We start from the raw sequence: 17108 nt of genomic DNA on the forward strand, positions 1-17108 counted from the left end.
TCACCCTCCGTTTGGCTGTGAACATAATCTTTTGTCCTTCACAAAGGGATTCCCAGGTGTTATCCCTTTTGAGCTCGGCAGGAACCGTGTCCTCATGATACCTCTGAGAAAACCGAGGCTTCGTAGTTGTATGAAGCTGGCAGACGTTGAGGGCCTCTCCGAACTCCCATGTTGCTTTGGGTACCCCCCAGTAAGGCCGTGACACCATTTTGCAAAAAAAAAATGTAACCCGCCTAAGACCCATATTGTTATGTCGTCTGACAATTTCAGAGGCGGGTGTTCAGGGGATGAAGGAATCAGAAAAGCTGCCTTCCGTGTTCAAAAAATCTGAGCCACAGAACTTGGGAGCTGAAACAAGACTCAGATGGCCTCCTTTCTGTGCCCCCTCACTGTACAGAGGGGGACACTGAGGCCAGGAGGGACACATGGGCAGAGGACAAAGGACAGCAGCCGCGTGCATGCCCACGTGGAGCACCTTCCTTGCTCTGGGAGCCAGAGACCGGCCCCTTCACAGGCGTGAACAGACTGCGGGAGCTGCGAGGGGTCCCGGAGCCGGCAATGAAGCCCGGGTTTCATGACGTTCAAGTTAGCTTCGTGTCTCTGCGGCCCCAGGTTCACAAACCACTATGTGTCTGTGCCCCTTGTGTTCTCAGGACTGTGTGGGGGAGCTGCAGCCTCCCTGCGTGGGCAGTGGTCATCACTGTCCCCATGGAAACAGGATTTCTAGCTGTGAGGATGCCCAAAACTGCAGAGTCACGATGGGTGGTGTGGGAGACCCTCCCCTGAGCCCTGGGACCCGGACGCTGAAGGGAAGAGCCAAAGCAGAGCTTGTGCACTGGCAGCCTGCGCTCCGTGGGGTTCCGCCGGGGACGTGGGGCGTCGGCCCCTGCGGTGCTTCGCAAGCTCGCTCACTTAGCTGCTGATGTGGAAAGATGGGGAAATTCTACTTAAAAAAAAGTGACTTCTCCCTTCTCTTAAATTAGAACAACAAAAACCTCAAACGGAGAACCTGATGGCCCCAAGCAGAGGCCGCCCCCTCCAATGAGCCCTGCCCTTGCCAGCTCTCCAGGTCCCTGCAGCCCCTCTTGGCCACGACGTCTCCTGCTGTGCCTGCCACGCTTGTGGCTCTGGCTCAGAGTAAGAATCGGGGTTGGTTCTGGAGAATGCTCAAGCAGCAGGGCCATATGGGAGAGCTGCTCGTGGTGGGGAAGGGCCGAGGGTTCACGGCCGAGCCAGAGCTCCACCCAACACTGCATCCGAGACACCACTGGCCGCGGTCCCAATGGATGGCCCCGATCCCCACCGGAGCATCCCCTGCTCCCCGCACACTCAGGATAGGGACAGGAGGGTATCCCCACTCAGCAGCAGGGAGGCCCACCCCTAGGCAGGAGCTGGGAGGGTCTAGGCAGCAGGGGCAGGGCGCTCCTACCTGAATCTCCTCTTGGTACATCTTTAGGCTCAGGTCACTTTTGGTCCTTGATCTCCGTCCCAGAAACACCACGGTGTTTTGCTAAAAAAAAGAGCAGAGGCTTGGGGTGGGCCCAAGCAGGGCAGGCCCTCCACTAAGCCGAAACCTGCCCCTCCATCGGAGGCGGCCCCTCGGCTCCTCACCTCGTGCCTCTCCATCTGGGAGAGGACCTTGAGCAGCCGGGCCATGTCGGATGTGGCTCCCCGCCCCTCCCGGTAGAGCTCCAGGACAGCCGTCAGCTCATCTTTGGAGATTTCCTTCTCGAGGGTGATGCCGCTGTCAACTGTGGGAGGGGAGGCCAGGGCTGTGAAGGAGCCTGGGGCTCAGAGCCCCCCCCCCCCCCGATCTGGCTTGGCCTGGTTTGCCCCTCTTCCCTGCAGCCCCAGCAGGTGTCCTAAGATTCCTTCTCTGAGGAAACCCGCATCATCATGGCGCTCCCCCGCCCAAACCCTCACTGTCTGGCATGCACATCCCTTCCCTCCCTTTGCTGCAGGTGCGGGGGACGCTGGCTGGGCCAGCAGCTTATAGGGGACAGAGGGTTTCGGCAGGGAGTCTCTGAGTCAAAATGGTCAGATGGCCTGATAAGACAGATTTGGAAACAACGAACAGGTCTGTAGCGGCTCTGATGGAGAATCTGGAAGGATCGGTACGCTCAAAGCTCTGCACCCTGGAAGAGGTGAGGCCATTACTGGAGCTGCGGTCATCCAGCTGCAGGAGGATGAGCCACTGGTGCGGCATTCACACCCTTTCAATCTAGAACCCCACTGTGACCATGTGATTTAGAGATGCAGAGGTCACAGCGGAAAGGACAGCCAGAAGGCTGTTGTGTTCACAATGGGCCTGTCTCTGCTCTGCGATTCTTCTAATCTCGGACATGGGCTGTTTTTATTTTGAACATATCAAGAGTCTCCTCCCATCATTAAGTATTTGAAAATCAAAAAAAAAAAAAGTATTTGAAAAATCAATGCACACGAGAGATTTAACAGATAAACCAGACAGATAACGCTGAACTGCCAGAAGCATGGACAGCTGGACAGCTAGACAGCGGGACTGGACAGCCAGACAGCCGGGCAGCCAGGCAGACAAGCCTGGCTCTGGGAAGGCTTGTCTGGGAAGGCTCTGGCCACGGCTGCTCGCACAGACCTTCCGAGTCCTGGTTCTTGCGGCTGTAGTTCATTCGGAAGACGAAGGCCTCGAGGATGAAGGCGACAATGATGGTCATCACCACCTGGCGGGGTGCAGAGGGCGGGAAGGGGTGCGTGAGCCGCTGCAGGACCCGCACCCGGCCGAGCTCGGTCAGATGCTGACCCCAGTCCTGGCCCCTCGTCCCTCGGTGGCCGCCCACCAGGCAGGGGCGGCTGGAGACTCTGAGTGTTGAAGGGCAGAGAGCATGGCCAGGGACCTACCATGGTCACGATGTAAAAAGTCATGAAGTACAGGCGGCTCCAGTGTGAGGTCTGAGAGGTGACGCCTTCCTGGGGACACGGGGAGGTGCCCAGTGAGTGAGCGCCGGGCGGGGCCGGGTCACTGTGGACTTGGGCCACTCCACGGTCCCCCACATGCTCTTTACAGACCCTGCCCGATCTGCCTGGGGTTGTGGGAGACACAGCAGGGGGGGCCCTCACTCCCAGGGTCTAAAAACTCTTCCGTGCTGTATGAGCCTTGGACGCTCCCCAGGGTGGCAGGGTTCAGCACTGACACGGGCAGTCTTTGTCCCAAACAGGGGTGGAAGACTTGGAAGAATTTAAGGAATGGAAAACAAAACCTAACAACCCTTGCCACACTGCTCCTTGACAGTGGTGGGAGGCCAGAGACCCACACACTAACTAGCATCTCCAGGCCACTAGGGGACACGCATGGGGCAGGGATATAAATGCAGAGGGGTGGCTCCTGGGGCCCAGCCTGCACTGTGGGCTCTGGGCAGAACCCCAACCCAGTGTGACCCAGGCCCCCAACCCCGACAGAGAGCAGAAGCGTGATACATCCCATCAGGGGCCAGGCAAGACCAGAGCTGGCCTCAGAGGATGGTGGGAGGATGCCCCCCAGGAGCTGACCGAGGTCCTTACCATAATGATGTACCAGTTGTTGACAACCGTGAGCTCGAACAAGGTCACTGCCAAAGGGAAGGAAGAATGAGACTTACTTTTTCCAAGTCTGTTTCAAGTGGCCTCTCTCCATGTGCCCGGGGTACCACGCACCTAAATGATGGTGTCCTCATCTGCCAGCATGGGCTGTACATTCCAAGGCCCTCCCTGAGCGCCCACCCCACAGTGCTGCCAGCTTGGCCTGTCTCCCAAAGGGCGAGCCCGCTGCCTCAGCAGCCTGGGACGAACCAGGGCTGGGGTCGGGTGATGGGGAAAGAGCACTCGGACCTGACTTGCTGTGGTTCTGGGATGCCGTGAGGGGCAGGAGCCATATCCTACCCCTGCCCTTGCCCCTGCCCCAGCCTCTCCATAGAACACGGGAGCAGCACTGTGGGGACCTGAGCTGGGGTCAGGGCAGGGCACTGTGGCAGGTTGCAGTCCCACCCTGCAACTGTGGGGCTGTGACTGGGGGTGGGTCCCCTGGCCTCAGGCTGTCCCCTTCTGAGCAAAGCATGAGCTCTCTGCTCCCAGGAACGAAAACTGGTGGTGAGTGGGTGCTGGGATCTGGCCCGGCCTCCACCCCTGTGGCGGGGCCAACCACAGGCCCTGCTGAGGCTCCAGAGGACCCAGGAAGCCTCAGACAGCTCTGCTAGGCCGTATCTGGGGCCCGCGGTGACAAAGGCAGTGGGTCTGGAGACTGTCCCGCCTGTGGCCTCTGCACTCACCGAAGCTGTTCAGGATGTTGTCAAAGTTATTGAGATAGTAGTAGCCTTCATCCACGACAGTCCTATTGCCTACGGTGTGATTGAGCCAGCGGTAGGCATCGGCCACAGTGCTCGTACTGGCCAGGGAGACAGAGGGGCAGAAGGGAAGGTCACAAGAAAATCGGTCACCTCGACAGAGGACAAAGGCTTAAGCGAACCAAGCTCTGACCCGGGAGCAGCCATCCTGGCCCAGCCCCCAGCTCTCCGGCCCACGTCCCTGGCTCAAGGGCGGCCCTCGGCTCCTCTCACCGGCTGGGCGTTGCTGGGGACTCCTGGGCTTGCCCCCTGCTTATCTGCGTCCACTGGGCATTGCTCTGCCGCCAGAGAAGCCATCTCCCTCCCAGTCACTGGAGGGAGAGAAGGGCAGTGTCTCCCCTGGTTCTCCCCACCTGCGATCTGCTCTGGGGCCTGGGTGCCGGACAGTGACCCCGCTGACCCTGAGAAAGCCCCTTGCCAGGCTCGCCCCAGCACCAGGTCGGGATGCTCCAAAAAGGTTGCCCCTGTTCTAAAAGCTTATTTGCAGCTTTCCTTCCAGTCCTTTCTGTCGGCTCTGTTAACATTCACGCCGATGTTTCCATGTGTCTGGTCCTTGGGCCCCCAGGAAACTTGTTCAGAATGCAGAGTCCCGGGCCGTGGGCAGCTGCCCTGGTGGCTCTGGCCCACTGTGGAGTTTGTGGGCCGCTGTTCTCGGCCTGGTTCTGAGCCCAGCCTGATACTCAAAACGGCTGCCAGTGTCTTTGGAAGGAGTTTGTGCTTGAGGCCTCATGGGCTCAAGCTTGGAGAACACTGACTGGAGAATTAATGTCCGAGCACACTGCTTTCATTGTGGTGGCGTGGAGGAGGGAGAGGTCATGGGAGCTTGTGCTCTCCACACTCTACCCCCGCCCCCAAAGGCCTTCCCGTGGGTGTCCATCAGCCTAATGCTGCCAGGAGGCCCGAGCCGATATGTCTGCGAGTCCCCATCGCCCCCAGAGAAGTGAGAGGAAGCCAAAGAAGTCGGGCCTCAGGCCGCTCCCGGCTGAGGGGCTGCCTTCAGACCTCAGCCCCAAGGGCAAGGGCAAGGGGACAGGAAACCTGTTCAGATGTCCTCACTTCAGAGACAGCCCTCTGATTCCAGGTCCCTCACGTGGCTACTGTATTCAACTAAGGCCCCGGAAAGCAAAGCAAAGTGATTCCAGGGGTTTTGAAGGATGCTGTGGCTCAGAGGCCGTGTCCCTGCGGCCCCCAAGGCTGCGGGGGACCCGCTTAGAGGGGCTGGGGGCAGCACACGGGTCCTGGCTTGGGTCCTCGGCAAACACGGGCTGCCTGGGGGCAGGCAGGGTGGGGGGCCCACCGTGTACTCACTTGCAGCAGTTGGGGTAGAGGATTCCACAGAAGAATTCCATGCCCACAATGGCGAAGGAGTAGTAAAAGATGAGCAGGGTGAGGCCCAGGCTGGGGAGGAGGGTCAGAAGGGACAGGGTGACTGGGGGCCAGGCACCAGAGACCGGCGCCTCCGGCAGCCCCGCATCCTCAGACCCATTGCGCTGACTGACGGACAGGCATGCCCCTAGCCAGGTTTACCGACTGGAAAGTGCCTGCAGGCAAGGGGCCTCGTGATTCAGGTCTGGGGTCAAAAACGGCTCGAGCCAGGACTCTATTAACAGATGCCCCTTACCGGAGATTCACCCCTTACCTGTGAAGGTAGACTCACAGGTGACCCCTTACCTGTGAATGTAGACACAGGTGGTAAGTGAGTGGACAGCTCCCTGCCCTCCCTACTCAGTATTTCAGACAGGTCAGTGGAGGAAAGTGGTACCAGGGAGACCTGTGGTGGTCAACAGCTCAGTCTCCTTGGAGACCCGTCAGACCCTCGATGTCAGTCCTCTGCGGGCCACCTCCTCTCCCCGACTACCACCCAGCTGCCCCCCTGGGGGCGCAAGCCTCGCGGCGCCTGGCCCCGGGGGCTGAGAGGCAGGCGGTACCTGGCCATCCGGGGCAGCAGCTCAAACATGGTGTCCAGCACGTTGCGGTAGCGTTTCTTCAACTTAAACAGCCTGAAGGAAGAGAGCGGGTGGCGTTCAGAGTGGCCGCAGCCGGCTCCCCAGCACGGACGGGAGAGGACGGCCTGGGCCTCTCGCCCACCCGAGCCCTGCTGCCCTCCCTGCCGCTGGCCCGGGGGCATCTCCCCAGCCTCTTCTTTGATGGAAGAGGCAGCCGTGGCTGTTCGCCACTGGTCAGCAACAGAACCAGGAGGCTCCGAGAGAGGTAAGGCCTCACCCGGCACAGGAAGGCAAGAAGGGAACAGAAGCCACGCCTGCAGAGGAACTGGGGGCACGGCGGCTTGGCGCCCAAGAAAGGGCCACCGTGTGTGGGGAGGAAGCGGACATCCCCCCACCCCTGGCCACCACCACAGGGGCCCAGCTGCAGGTTCTTCTAGATAGAAACACTGCCCCCAATCGCCATGCCCACGTCCACCTCTCCTCCCAGGAAGGAAACATATGGGATCGTGGCTGGATACCACGATCCACTGGAGACACCAAGAGCTCACGACCCCCAGGAGGGAAGGGGGTTCCATGGAGCCGTGCCTTACTAGTGCCCCACAGCCGTCTCTGCGGAAAAGCAGAGACCTAGGGAGGGTTTTTCTTGACAAGATGCTGTGCCAGAAAACACTGGGGGCCCCTCAAAAATCCCCTTGCACCCTCAGAGGCTGTGGCCTTCTGGTATATGACCCTGAGCACATGTGTCTCTATGGCTGCAGGCCAAGTTCACCCGCATCGCGGGCCATGCTTCCCCTCCACGGTCAGAGGCAACCGTCTCACCCGTGAAGTGGCAAGATGGGCAAGCTGCACACGCCCACACGTGTAGACAGGGGCCGGGTCCCTCCACAGTGGGGTGCGTCTCTGACACCGGGCTCGTGAATCTTCCAGCACCGTCCTGCCACTTCCCAGACCAGTCCCAAGGCTTTCCCCACCCTGCCCCTGCCCCTGTCACCTCAGCAGCTGGAGGGGACGCAGGACCACTATGAAATAAAAGGGCTCCATGTCGAAGGCCAGAGCCAGCAGTCCCAGGAAGGCGAACACTGTGACCGAGAAGTCGAACCTGGGAGGGAGAGGGAGAAGCAAGATCCATTCGGCCTGCCCGGGCCCGCCTCCCTCCCGTGCTCCCTGCTCCCCAGCCCTGTTCTCAGTGCTCCCTTCCAGGGAACCCACGTGCTGACCCCAGTTAAGAGCGAGAGCCTGCAGCTGCACAGCTCAGGAAGCAGCTTCCTACTGCCTTGGGGTTTCCGAGGCCGGCTTGGCTGGACCCCCAGGCACAGCATATACAGCGGGGATCAGAAATGCCCAGGAAATACCACCCCCTCCAAAGCCCGAAGGTCTTGCACTGGTCTAACGGCAGATGTTGTGTTATATGGGTGACCTCTGACCCCGATGAGGTCCCTGAGGGAAGGGGCAGGATGGGCAGCTGGATTCCCCCCAAGGCCAGCCAGCCAGCCCTGCTCAAAACAGGGGGCCTTCCCTCCCTGCAGACATGCGCGCAGACCCCAAAGGCAGCACGGTGCTCAGCCCCCCACTGCTCTTCCTGGATTCTTCTCTATCTGTCAAGACCCAGGCCTCGTGAGTATAGCCCGATTTTGTGGGTGAGTTCACTTAAGTGGACGGTAAGTGGCCTCAGAGGTCTCCGTGGAACGGGGACGAGAGCTGCTCGGGTCTCTTCACCACTCCCAGCTAGCGGCTGACAGAAGCGGGTGGGGGAGCTTCCTTCTGATGGAATCACGGTTTTTACGGAGGAGCAAAGAGCTTAGTTGTCAGCGACGGGCGCAGGGACTAAATGACTAGTTAGAGCCAGCCAGCCTAAGGCCCCTCAAGAGGCCATGTCTAGGAGGAATGCGCAAGGAGGGCCCGAGAGAGTAGGACAAGGGCCTGATGCTGGCAAGTCCCAGAGCCACAGGCAGAACTCTTCCTGGAGACAAAGGCCTTGTTCTGTCCTCGCTCCCTCCTCCTGCCACTGCAGACCACCGCACATGCTGTGGGTGTGTAGGGAGCCGACCTGCAGCCCTCGCGGTCTCGGCCATGGTTAAGAAACACGCAGTCCACTCACAGATTCCACCCGGAGGACAGGTATTGCACGGGGCCAAGGCCAGCCACCTTCAGGAACAGCTCCACGCCGTAGACTGGGAGCAGGAGGAGGCAGTTAGTAGCGGCCCGAGCCCAGCCCCTCCCACATCCGGCCTGCTCGGGAACCGAGGCCCTTCTGAGGCTTCCCCACCCAGGCTAGGGTTTCAGACAAGCAGTTCAGCAAAGCCACGTTCAGAAACCTACTAGTCAGAAAGATGACGTAACTCCAGGGCACGTGCTTGGAGAAGAAGTTCCCCCCTGTGAGACAAGAGGCAGGAAGTCAGGCGGGGCAAGGGGGGCGGCAGGTGTGCCCACAGGACCGGCCGGTCCCCCGGCCAGGGCTCACCTTTCAGCATGAAGGTCTCCACGAGGATCCAGACCCCGTTGACCGCCACCACCAGGTCTGCAAACAGACAGGCCCGTAAGAGAGAAAACACGGATAGATGTATGAACCTAGAGCTCAGCACTATAGCCCCCCGGCGACTTTCCCAGCAGCCCCTGGGAGATGTTCCGCACACCCATGGGATAGATCAGTGCTTTCACAGGAGCTACATCAACCAGTGGTTTCACTCAGAAAACGGCCACAGGTTTCCGGAAGCATGCTCTACGTCACCGTAGGGATACCAGCTATCTCAGTAAATCCTACAGGCCGTTCTACGTCAGTGTAAAAGACGTTTGCACATTAAAATGGTTGCCCTTCCCTAGGGACAGGTGATTTTAAGACGACTGCATGAACTAGTTAGCAGAATGACATATTCATTTGGCCTTTTACATACCAACCCCACTTCTTAGTGATCCACCCCCATGAGATAACAGCAAAACACAAAACAACGTGTCCTGCAAGCCATTTGCTGGAGAACTGTTCGTGAGAGCAAAAATCTAGAAGTGCCCTAAATGATCAGCAATGGACTGGTTGGATCAACTATGACACATTCGTGAAATGATGAAGTATCAACTCTAAAAAGAAATGAGGGAGTGGTCTCTGGGATATGCAGTTAAGTGAAAAAAAGCAAAGTGGGAAAGAGTGTATATGAAGTATGCCATTGTTGAGTTAAGACATGGGGATAGGAATATTTATATACATCTACTTATAGTTTTTAAATAATGGAAGAAGAAACCAAAATAAAAGTTATCCATTGGAGGAAGTTTGACAGGATGTAAATGAGATATCCTTAAATATATTTGTTTTGTAGATCTGACTTGGAACCACGTAGATAATTTACATAAGTATAAAACAAAGATGTAAAAAAAGCAATCCCTGAAAATCAAAAATAAAATGAAATAAAGAAACCTAAATGTGTGTCCAGGTGGTGACACCACCACGTGGAGAAAGGACTACTACAGGTGACCTTAACATGTGTCACATGAACATATATCCCTGGAGGGGTGTTCTAGTGGCTGTGTTGCTGGGACTGTGTTGGGATCGTCATCTGGAGGTGGTTATGAGTCTACTGTGGGGTACAGCGAATGAGTAACAGTGTGAGTGGTATTGGGAACCAGGATTTTAAGACAGAGGGGGGCTAGGGGTGGGATCTGGATATGAAAGAGTGAGGAAGTTCAGTAAAAACACAATAGTCCTGGATTTGAATTAGAAAAGTCAGGATCAACTCCTGATATGGTTTATCTTTAAAAACAAAATCCCACCTCTGTCCATGGAAAGGCCTAGAAATAATAACCAACTCCAAGCCATGAGCACCTTTAGCATTTCAAACTGTGGTGTCTAAACACCATTTCCCACTAAATGGAACCAGAGTTCCTTAGAAAGACTGAACGCTATCAGGATGCTCCATCAGTACTGTCCAAAAGGACTTCCTCTGACAACGGAAATTGCCTCCTCTGGGCTGCCCAACTGGTAGACATTAGCTGTATGCAGTGACTGAGCACTTGAAATGTAGTTACTGTGACTTTTTTCATTTTAGTTGCTTAAATTTAAATAGCCACACCTGGCAAATTGCTACCACACTGGAAAACACAGCTCTAGATGTAACCACTGGGTGATGGGAATGACAGGGAACACATAACGGAGGAACATGCAAAAACAAGACTGAAGTACAACAGTCCCGTTTCTTCAACTCAGTGTCACCAGATGGAGAAAAGGGAGGGAAGAGAAACCTACAGATTGAAACCGACTCAAGTGACAGAGCAACCAAACACTTCTTGTGGGTCTGAAATCTGCTTCCAAAATCTCTAGGTCTAGAGAGGGGATGATGAGCCCCAGCGAGGTGGATACAGACAGACAGAAAGACCGGCCGTGGGGTGACAGCCGCTGAAGCTGGGTGATGGGTATGCGGGTGCTCATTATCCTCTCCCCACTTTTACACATGCTGAATGTGAAAGACTCAGGCGGGATGGGGCCTGGAGCTGCGGTATTTCACACTTACACATGAAATACTGGAAAGCCTTGGACTTCACAAGGATATTAATTCCTATTTGAAGAGAAGACATGTTAACATCGAAATCTCCATTTGCAAGGACACTTTCCCCTACCACACACCTTGCACACATGAGCATTCGGGGTGTTTATGCCCAGGGGTGAGGAAGGAGGACGTGCTCTGAGAGCGACCCCAGGCTTGTGCTCGGGCAAGAGCACAGAGCCAACAGCTGCTCTGGGGAGAGCCCGGGCAGCTCGGGGCCAGAATGGAGCAGAGCGAAGCTTTGCTGGCCGCCGCTAACCTTAACTTGTTGCTGGCCTCAACCCGGGATGACGTTCATCCACTTGAATAACTATCACTCCATGGAATGGAAAACCCTCTAAAGACTATAGGCTAACAGTAGTGCCCAAAGCCCTAGCTGCGGAAGAAATCACAGAATAGGCTACACCGTCCTGACTCTTGTTCCCAACGGCCCGCACCCAGGCTTCCAGGCTTTTTGCACGCAAAATCCCCTGCGAGCTAACCACGCCCTGCCACATAACTTCAGAACTGGCATTCAATTAAAGGGCAACACTTGGATTTGAGAACTTTGAATTTTATGCTGGGAAAGCATGATGTCAGGGACCGTCTACACTCGCTATATATCCTGCCACAGGAGGATGGTTGGAATCTGTTATTGGGCCCAAAAGCAGGTTTGAGAAGAGAATCGATAATGCGGTCCTATTACCTTTTAAAAACTGCACTTACCTGCCTGCTGGGGTGAGCACACTGTCTGCCTCTGGTACGCACACATTCAGACACACGTGTACACACACACACCCTGGGAGCAGGCTCTTCGAATGCTTGTCTATGGTCTCTGGAAGCCTCCATCTGTCCCCAGCTGCCCAGGTGTCATACTCAGGTCAACCTTACCTTTGAAGATGAGGAATGCTGTTCTGGGAAGCTCATCAAACCAGTGTTCTCGATTTCTCTTGGCCTGGCCAGAAGACAGGGCCATGGAGAGGGGGTGTGAGGTATGGTGAGCAGAACCTTGCCCCTGGGGTCAGGCTGCTGCTTTCCTGCCCTGAGCCCCTGGCTAACTTGGGGAACGATGAAAACACTCAGGGATGGAAATAAGGACCATGATGCCACTGTCCACGGAGCCTATAAGTGGAGCCACGCACATGCCTTCTTTTTATGTAATCCTGAACGTAACTGTACGTAGGGATCATTGTTCTGCCATTTCCCGGGTCAGACGAGCCTTGGGAAGGTTCGGTAACTTGCCCAATGTCCGTGACTAATGGGGTCTACCCAAGATTCAGTGCTCCTAACGAGGAAGCTACAGGGCAACTGTCAGGGCATGTGGGGGGCCTCCTATAATCCTGCAGTGTGGGGCGCCAAGCCGAGAGCTGCTCCGGCGGGGAAGGAGCTGGGCCTCCGGGGCCGTGGGCCTCATCCCCCCACCCCCCAGCAGCCGGCCCCCCTCCCTCTCTGGCTCTCTGGTCTTTGGTCCCGCACGCACGAGCGCTCACCTTCCACTTCAAGGCTGCGACTTCATAGATGTCATAAAAATCCTTTAGGCTGTTGTAAGCAACATGAAAAGGTTAAAAAAAAAAAAAATCAGAACCTGTTCCCACTGAGCTTCAGGTCTCCCTTGTCCACCTGTGGTCCTTTCCGTGGAGGAGGGGACATCTGCGAGTTTCAGCACCTTGGGGCCCCAGGGACCCTTACCTGGGGGCATTTCATCTCCTCCCTCCAGGTGTCATGCATACTGAATCTACTTCGTCTACACTGACCATAGACAGCGTTCATCCCCCGCCGGATGGCCGTAACTCTTAGACGGACAGAGACAGAGCCTCTGCTAGCAGAGGACTTCGTGGAACACCGGGCACTGAGTTCAGCCCAGAGCTCGGCTACTCCTGTTTCTAAAGCTGGCCTGCTTCCTTGCCCAGAAAGAAGGGTTCCGATCGTCAGCAGTCTGGAACACCAAGACTGCCCATGCAGATCTCAGGGCTGGTTCTGGCAGCTCTGCCAGGGCTGAGAGTGTGTGTGTGCACATGTGTGTGTGTGTGTGTGCCCACCCGGGCCCCAGGGCTCTGTCGCACGGCATTACCCCACCTTGCTCAAGGCTGAGAGCATGTGTGTGCGTGTGTGCACGTGTGCGTGTGTGCCCACCTGGCCCTGGGGCTCTGCTCGCAGGGCATTACCCCACCTCGCTCAGGGCTGAGAGTGAGTGGCGGGGCCAGTCCATTTTACGAGCCCATGCATTCCTTTTTTGTCAAGCCAGCTTAAACTGGGTTTGGGCTGGACTTCTGTTACTTGTGAAAAGAAACCTGATGCACGATACCATCTACACGTACAAGAATCTCTGTGGGGAAAACTCGTCTCTACAAGCGTCTTTGCCCCCCACCTGCTGGGGCCTTTGCCGGCTCCAGCTCCCCCTCACGAGCGCCTTTGGCCACCCCGCCTCACCTGGTCCAGTCCTACCTGAGCAGAGGTGTGTTGCTCTGATTCAGGGCCTTGAAAGTCAGGTAACGCTCCCTGGCACTCATCCGGGGCCTGTAGAAGCGCATCAGGCCTTCAAACTGCCTGTAGGAGATGCCGGCGGGCCTCTGCAGGGACAGGGCAGATGGCCGTGTGAACGCAGGAAGATGCAGAGCCCAGACTGCCCCTTCCCTGGGGGGATGCCCAAGGACAAGGGATCCCAGGGCACCTGGCTCTTCCCTGTTCTCCCAGGGCCACAACTCCTGGCTGCTGGCCCTGCCGTGCTTCGGGGGCTGCTCAGGGCAAGTGAGGGGCAGGAGGGACCACTCCCCTGCCAGGCCCACCCCAGCCGTCCCTACCTGCTGGCTGATGAGCAGGCGGTAGGCGTGCTGGATGGCGGTTCGCTTGTGCAGCAGCAGGGACTTGAACTTGCGTTTCTCAATGTCGTTGAAGGTGTCGAACACCACGGCCAGAAGCTATGAGCAAAGAACACAGGACCTGGCTCCCCTGCTGGGTGGGGCCTCAAGGGGTTGGGCAGTTCCAGCCCCCCCAGAAGGGGGGGCTTGAGAAGACCCTCCCACCTGCCCCTTATATAGAAAGTTTGTCTCTAAGCATCAGCAGGGGAAGGCCATCCACTGCTATTTCTAAGTTTTTTCTCTTCGGATACATGAAGTCATTATTCTACTTTCCCCCAAGTGCTTCTCTCCGCCCAAGCTCCTGACAGGCTGGGCAGTGTTCTAAGGGGAAGCGGCGAGAGGAACACACTGGGTTCTACACCCAGTTCAGCCCAGTATCATGGCCAGAGAGCCTGTGTCCATCCCAACCTCCAAACAGGAAGGAGCACAGTGGCACAGGACGCTTCTTCCCGCCAGCCCCCCTTGTCCCCTGTGAGTCACGGCTCCATGCATGGCCCCAGAAATCAGGGCAGTGGGGCAGTCTGCCCTCCAGGGCACAACATTCCCGGGCTGCCTAATTCCAGAGCTGGCATATTAATGATACAGTCTGCATTATCAAAGGGCACCGGGAGGGCAGGGGCAGAATTGAAAGAAGGCTTTTTTGGAAACACTTTCTTTTTCTCTCGAAAATATTTTGAGGGAAACTCTCTTGTCTCTTCCATCCCTTTGAACTGGCCCACCATTATTCCCCTTTAGATCAAGGGAGGGTCAGCAAACTTTTTCTGTAGCAGGACAGACAGCAAATATTTCAGGCTCTGAAGGCCAGATGGTGCCTGTTAAAACTACTCGACCTTGCAGCTGTAGCATGGAATCAGCCACAGATGATGCATAAACAAATGGACATGGCGGTGGGCCAATAAAACTTTATTTATAGAAACAGGCGGCGGGTTGGCTTTGGCCAGGAGGCTGTAGTTTGCTGACCCATGCCCTAGATTTTCGCAGCTCTAAATATGTTACAAATTGAAGCAAATCAGTCACACAGAATATATTTTTATGATTCTAAACTGACAACAGTACATAAGAAGTATAACACGTATATAGATAGCCAACATTTTGGTTTTAAAGAATTAAAAAAAGGAAAATATTTTCCTTTTTAAGACTTCCAGTTTTTAGGACATTTCACAAGTCTACCCCAGGGCAAGTGCTTTCCATTTCTACCCTGGGCCTGACTGTGGGAGGCAGGGTAAGGACGCTCTTGAAAGTATAAAAATAATCACAAGACTTGGGCCACCTGGCTGCCTCAGCTGGGAGAGCATATGATTCTTGATCTCAGGGTTGTGAGTTCCAGCACCACACCGGGTGTACAGATTATTTAAAAATAAAATCTTAAAAACAATAATAAAATATAAACCCAGGGGCCGCCTGGGCGATTCAATCCGTTAGGCATCTGCCTTCGGCTCGGGTCATGATCTCAAGGTCCTGGGATGGAGTTCCGTATCGGGCTCCCTGCTCAGTGGGGAGGTCCCCTTCTCCCTCTGCCTGCCACTCCCCGATCGCACTTACTTGTGGTTTAAGGAAACAGGAAGTGTAACAGGAAGTGTAAACAGGAAGTGTAACTATAGAGATACATGTGTGCGATGGTAGCCTAGGTCAGGCGGGAGCTCTCTCTCTGACAAATAAATAAATAAAATCTTTAAAAAAACTAAAAATAATTTAAAAATTAACGCAAGACTTGATAAAGCTTCTCCGATCATTCTGGCACTGACGTGTGCTCTCAACGTGGGCCTGAGCAGGTGGCCTCCTCTTCGGGGCAACCTGCTGATGGCAGGAACCTTCCTGGTGGCCAGGTGGGCCTCGGCAAACATCTCCAAAGTTCCCAGTGTGCGCAGGGCATCATGTTCTTCTGAGCAGACGGTGCCCTGTGTTGGCTTTTCTGATGGCTCCCGGTCGGTGGGGGATGGGGGGGAAACAGACACATGGGTGCAGCGGGGCTCTGTGGTCTGACCAGCTCACCGGGCCGCCCTGCGCTGTGCAGCTGCGGGCAAGTCACTGTGCTGCTCTGGCCCCCAGTTTCCACGTCGGTATGCTGAGAATCATAATAGTAGCTCCGGGGGTTTTGTGATAAATCATTTAATCCTCATATATAAAGCACTTTGCCCAGTGCCTGGCCACGGCTTTCATAGTTCTTTTATTTGTTTATTTATTTAGAGGAAGAGAGCGAGAACACATGTGTGTGCAGGAAGGGGAGAAAGGGGGGGCGGATCTCACAACCCTTAGATCATGACCTGAGCTGAAATCAAGAGGTGGTCACTCAACCGACTGGGCCACCAGGCGCCCCAACCAGCTTTTATAGTTATTCTGACACGTGTTTGCCAGAGAACAAAGAGCCCCAGGTGGCCTGACCTAGTGGGCTGGCTCCAGGCTAACGGCTCAGCAGCACCACCCTGGGGAGGCCACACCCCTGTAAGCAGTGGAACTCAGGTCCCGACAGGGCGTCTGCCGCCACGCCACACTTGACCATGGCCTGGGACCCCTCCCCAAAGGAGGCCACGAGCGGTCTCTACTTCATCCCCTCGGTGCCCAGTGCTGTGCCGGCTGGGATGGCAGCTCCGAGGGGGCGAGACGTGTGCTCACTCACCAGGTTCATGATGAAGTACAGCTCGATGGAGAGGTAGACGATGAAGAAGACACAGGACCAGGGGTTTCGGGAATAGGAGGGCATCATCACGTCTGGGAAACTGGATATGCAGAGCATTACCGCAGGGCCCCACATGTTTCTCCCTGTCTCCATCCTCCCAGAGGACATCTCTCTTTTCTGCCTTCCCTCCTCTCAGTCCATGGCTTCGAGCTCATCGGGCCACCCCCATCCCCGGGCACCTGTCTGCGCTCAGGTGTGGAACATTCTTGGCTGAAAAAAGAAGACCCTGGGGCACCGGCAGAGGGCCCAGGCCCAAGCAGAGCCCACACTCACTTGGCTGTGGTCAGAAGGACAAACAGACTGACAATGCTGTTCTCCAGCGTGCTGAAGTACTGTAGGGAAAGAAGGCAGAAGAATGCACTGGCACCAGAAACAGGCCGCCATGGGCCACCTGGAGCGCCCTGGCCTGCTCCTCCCCTCCCCACCCCACCAACTCTGCCTCCTCCCAAGGAATCCTGAGGAGGACAGAGGAAGGAGCAAATGTGGAGTCCAGCCGCCTCTGCCTTCCTGAACTCTGTGCTTCTGGCAGCAGACAACTGACTGGGACTATGATCCTGGAAACGTGTCTCAAGGGCAGGAAGGGGGATTCCCTTGGCGCTTAAAGAAGGGAGCAGCTCAAGCATGGGTGACAGGAGCTTTCCAGCACCATAAATTATGCTGAGAGACCTTCCTAATGTGGCCATGGTCAAACATTCCCCTGAGGGGAAAGACCCCACATAAAAAAAGGAAACAGATAGGGATGCCTGGATGGCTTGATCGGTTAAGCA

At 56.0% G+C, this 17108-nt stretch overlaps 1 protein-coding gene across 3 annotated transcripts in view; it reads right to left on the minus strand.

Annotated features, from left to right (window-relative positions):
• TPCN1 (two pore segment channel 1) overlaps positions 1-17108 on the minus strand; it is a 57032-nt gene that overhangs the window by 2815 nt on the left and 37109 nt on the right. The window contains exons 8-26 of one of the 3 annotated variants that reach the window (XM_080821333.1): positions 16615-16673; positions 16282-16381; positions 13608-13724; positions 13252-13376; positions 12297-12345; positions 11698-11761; positions 10795-10839; positions 8760-8816; positions 8618-8671; positions 8397-8469; positions 7290-7397; positions 6281-6352; positions 5661-5750; positions 4278-4393; positions 3535-3581; positions 2875-2943; positions 2612-2696; positions 1612-1751; positions 1430-1510 (exon numbers count right to left, since the gene is read on the minus strand). In XM_080821333.1, the coding sequence (XP_080677459.1) occupies positions 1430-1510; positions 1612-1751; positions 2612-2696; positions 2875-2943; positions 3535-3581; positions 4278-4393; positions 5661-5750; positions 6281-6352; positions 7290-7397; positions 8397-8469; positions 8618-8671; positions 8760-8816; positions 10795-10839; positions 11698-11761; positions 12297-12345; positions 13252-13376; positions 13608-13724; positions 16282-16381; positions 16615-16673 (1551 nt within the window). Of the gene's footprint in view, positions 1-1429; positions 1511-1611; positions 1752-2611; positions 2697-2874; positions 2944-3534; positions 3582-4277; positions 4394-4599; positions 4664-5660; positions 5751-5991; positions 6024-6280; positions 6353-7289; positions 7398-8396; positions 8470-8617; positions 8672-8759; positions 8817-10794; positions 10840-11697; positions 11762-12296; positions 12346-13251; positions 13377-13607; positions 13725-16281; positions 16382-16614; positions 16674-17108 lie in introns of those variants that run through there. The other 2 variants (XM_080821334.1, XM_080821335.1) reach the window with 2 other exon arrangements.

The sequence above is a fragment of the Martes martes genome (assembly GCF_963455335.1).
Source record: "Martes martes genome assembly, chromosome: 13".
Classification (NCBI taxonomy): Eukaryota; Metazoa; Chordata; class Mammalia; order Carnivora; family Mustelidae; genus Martes; species Martes martes.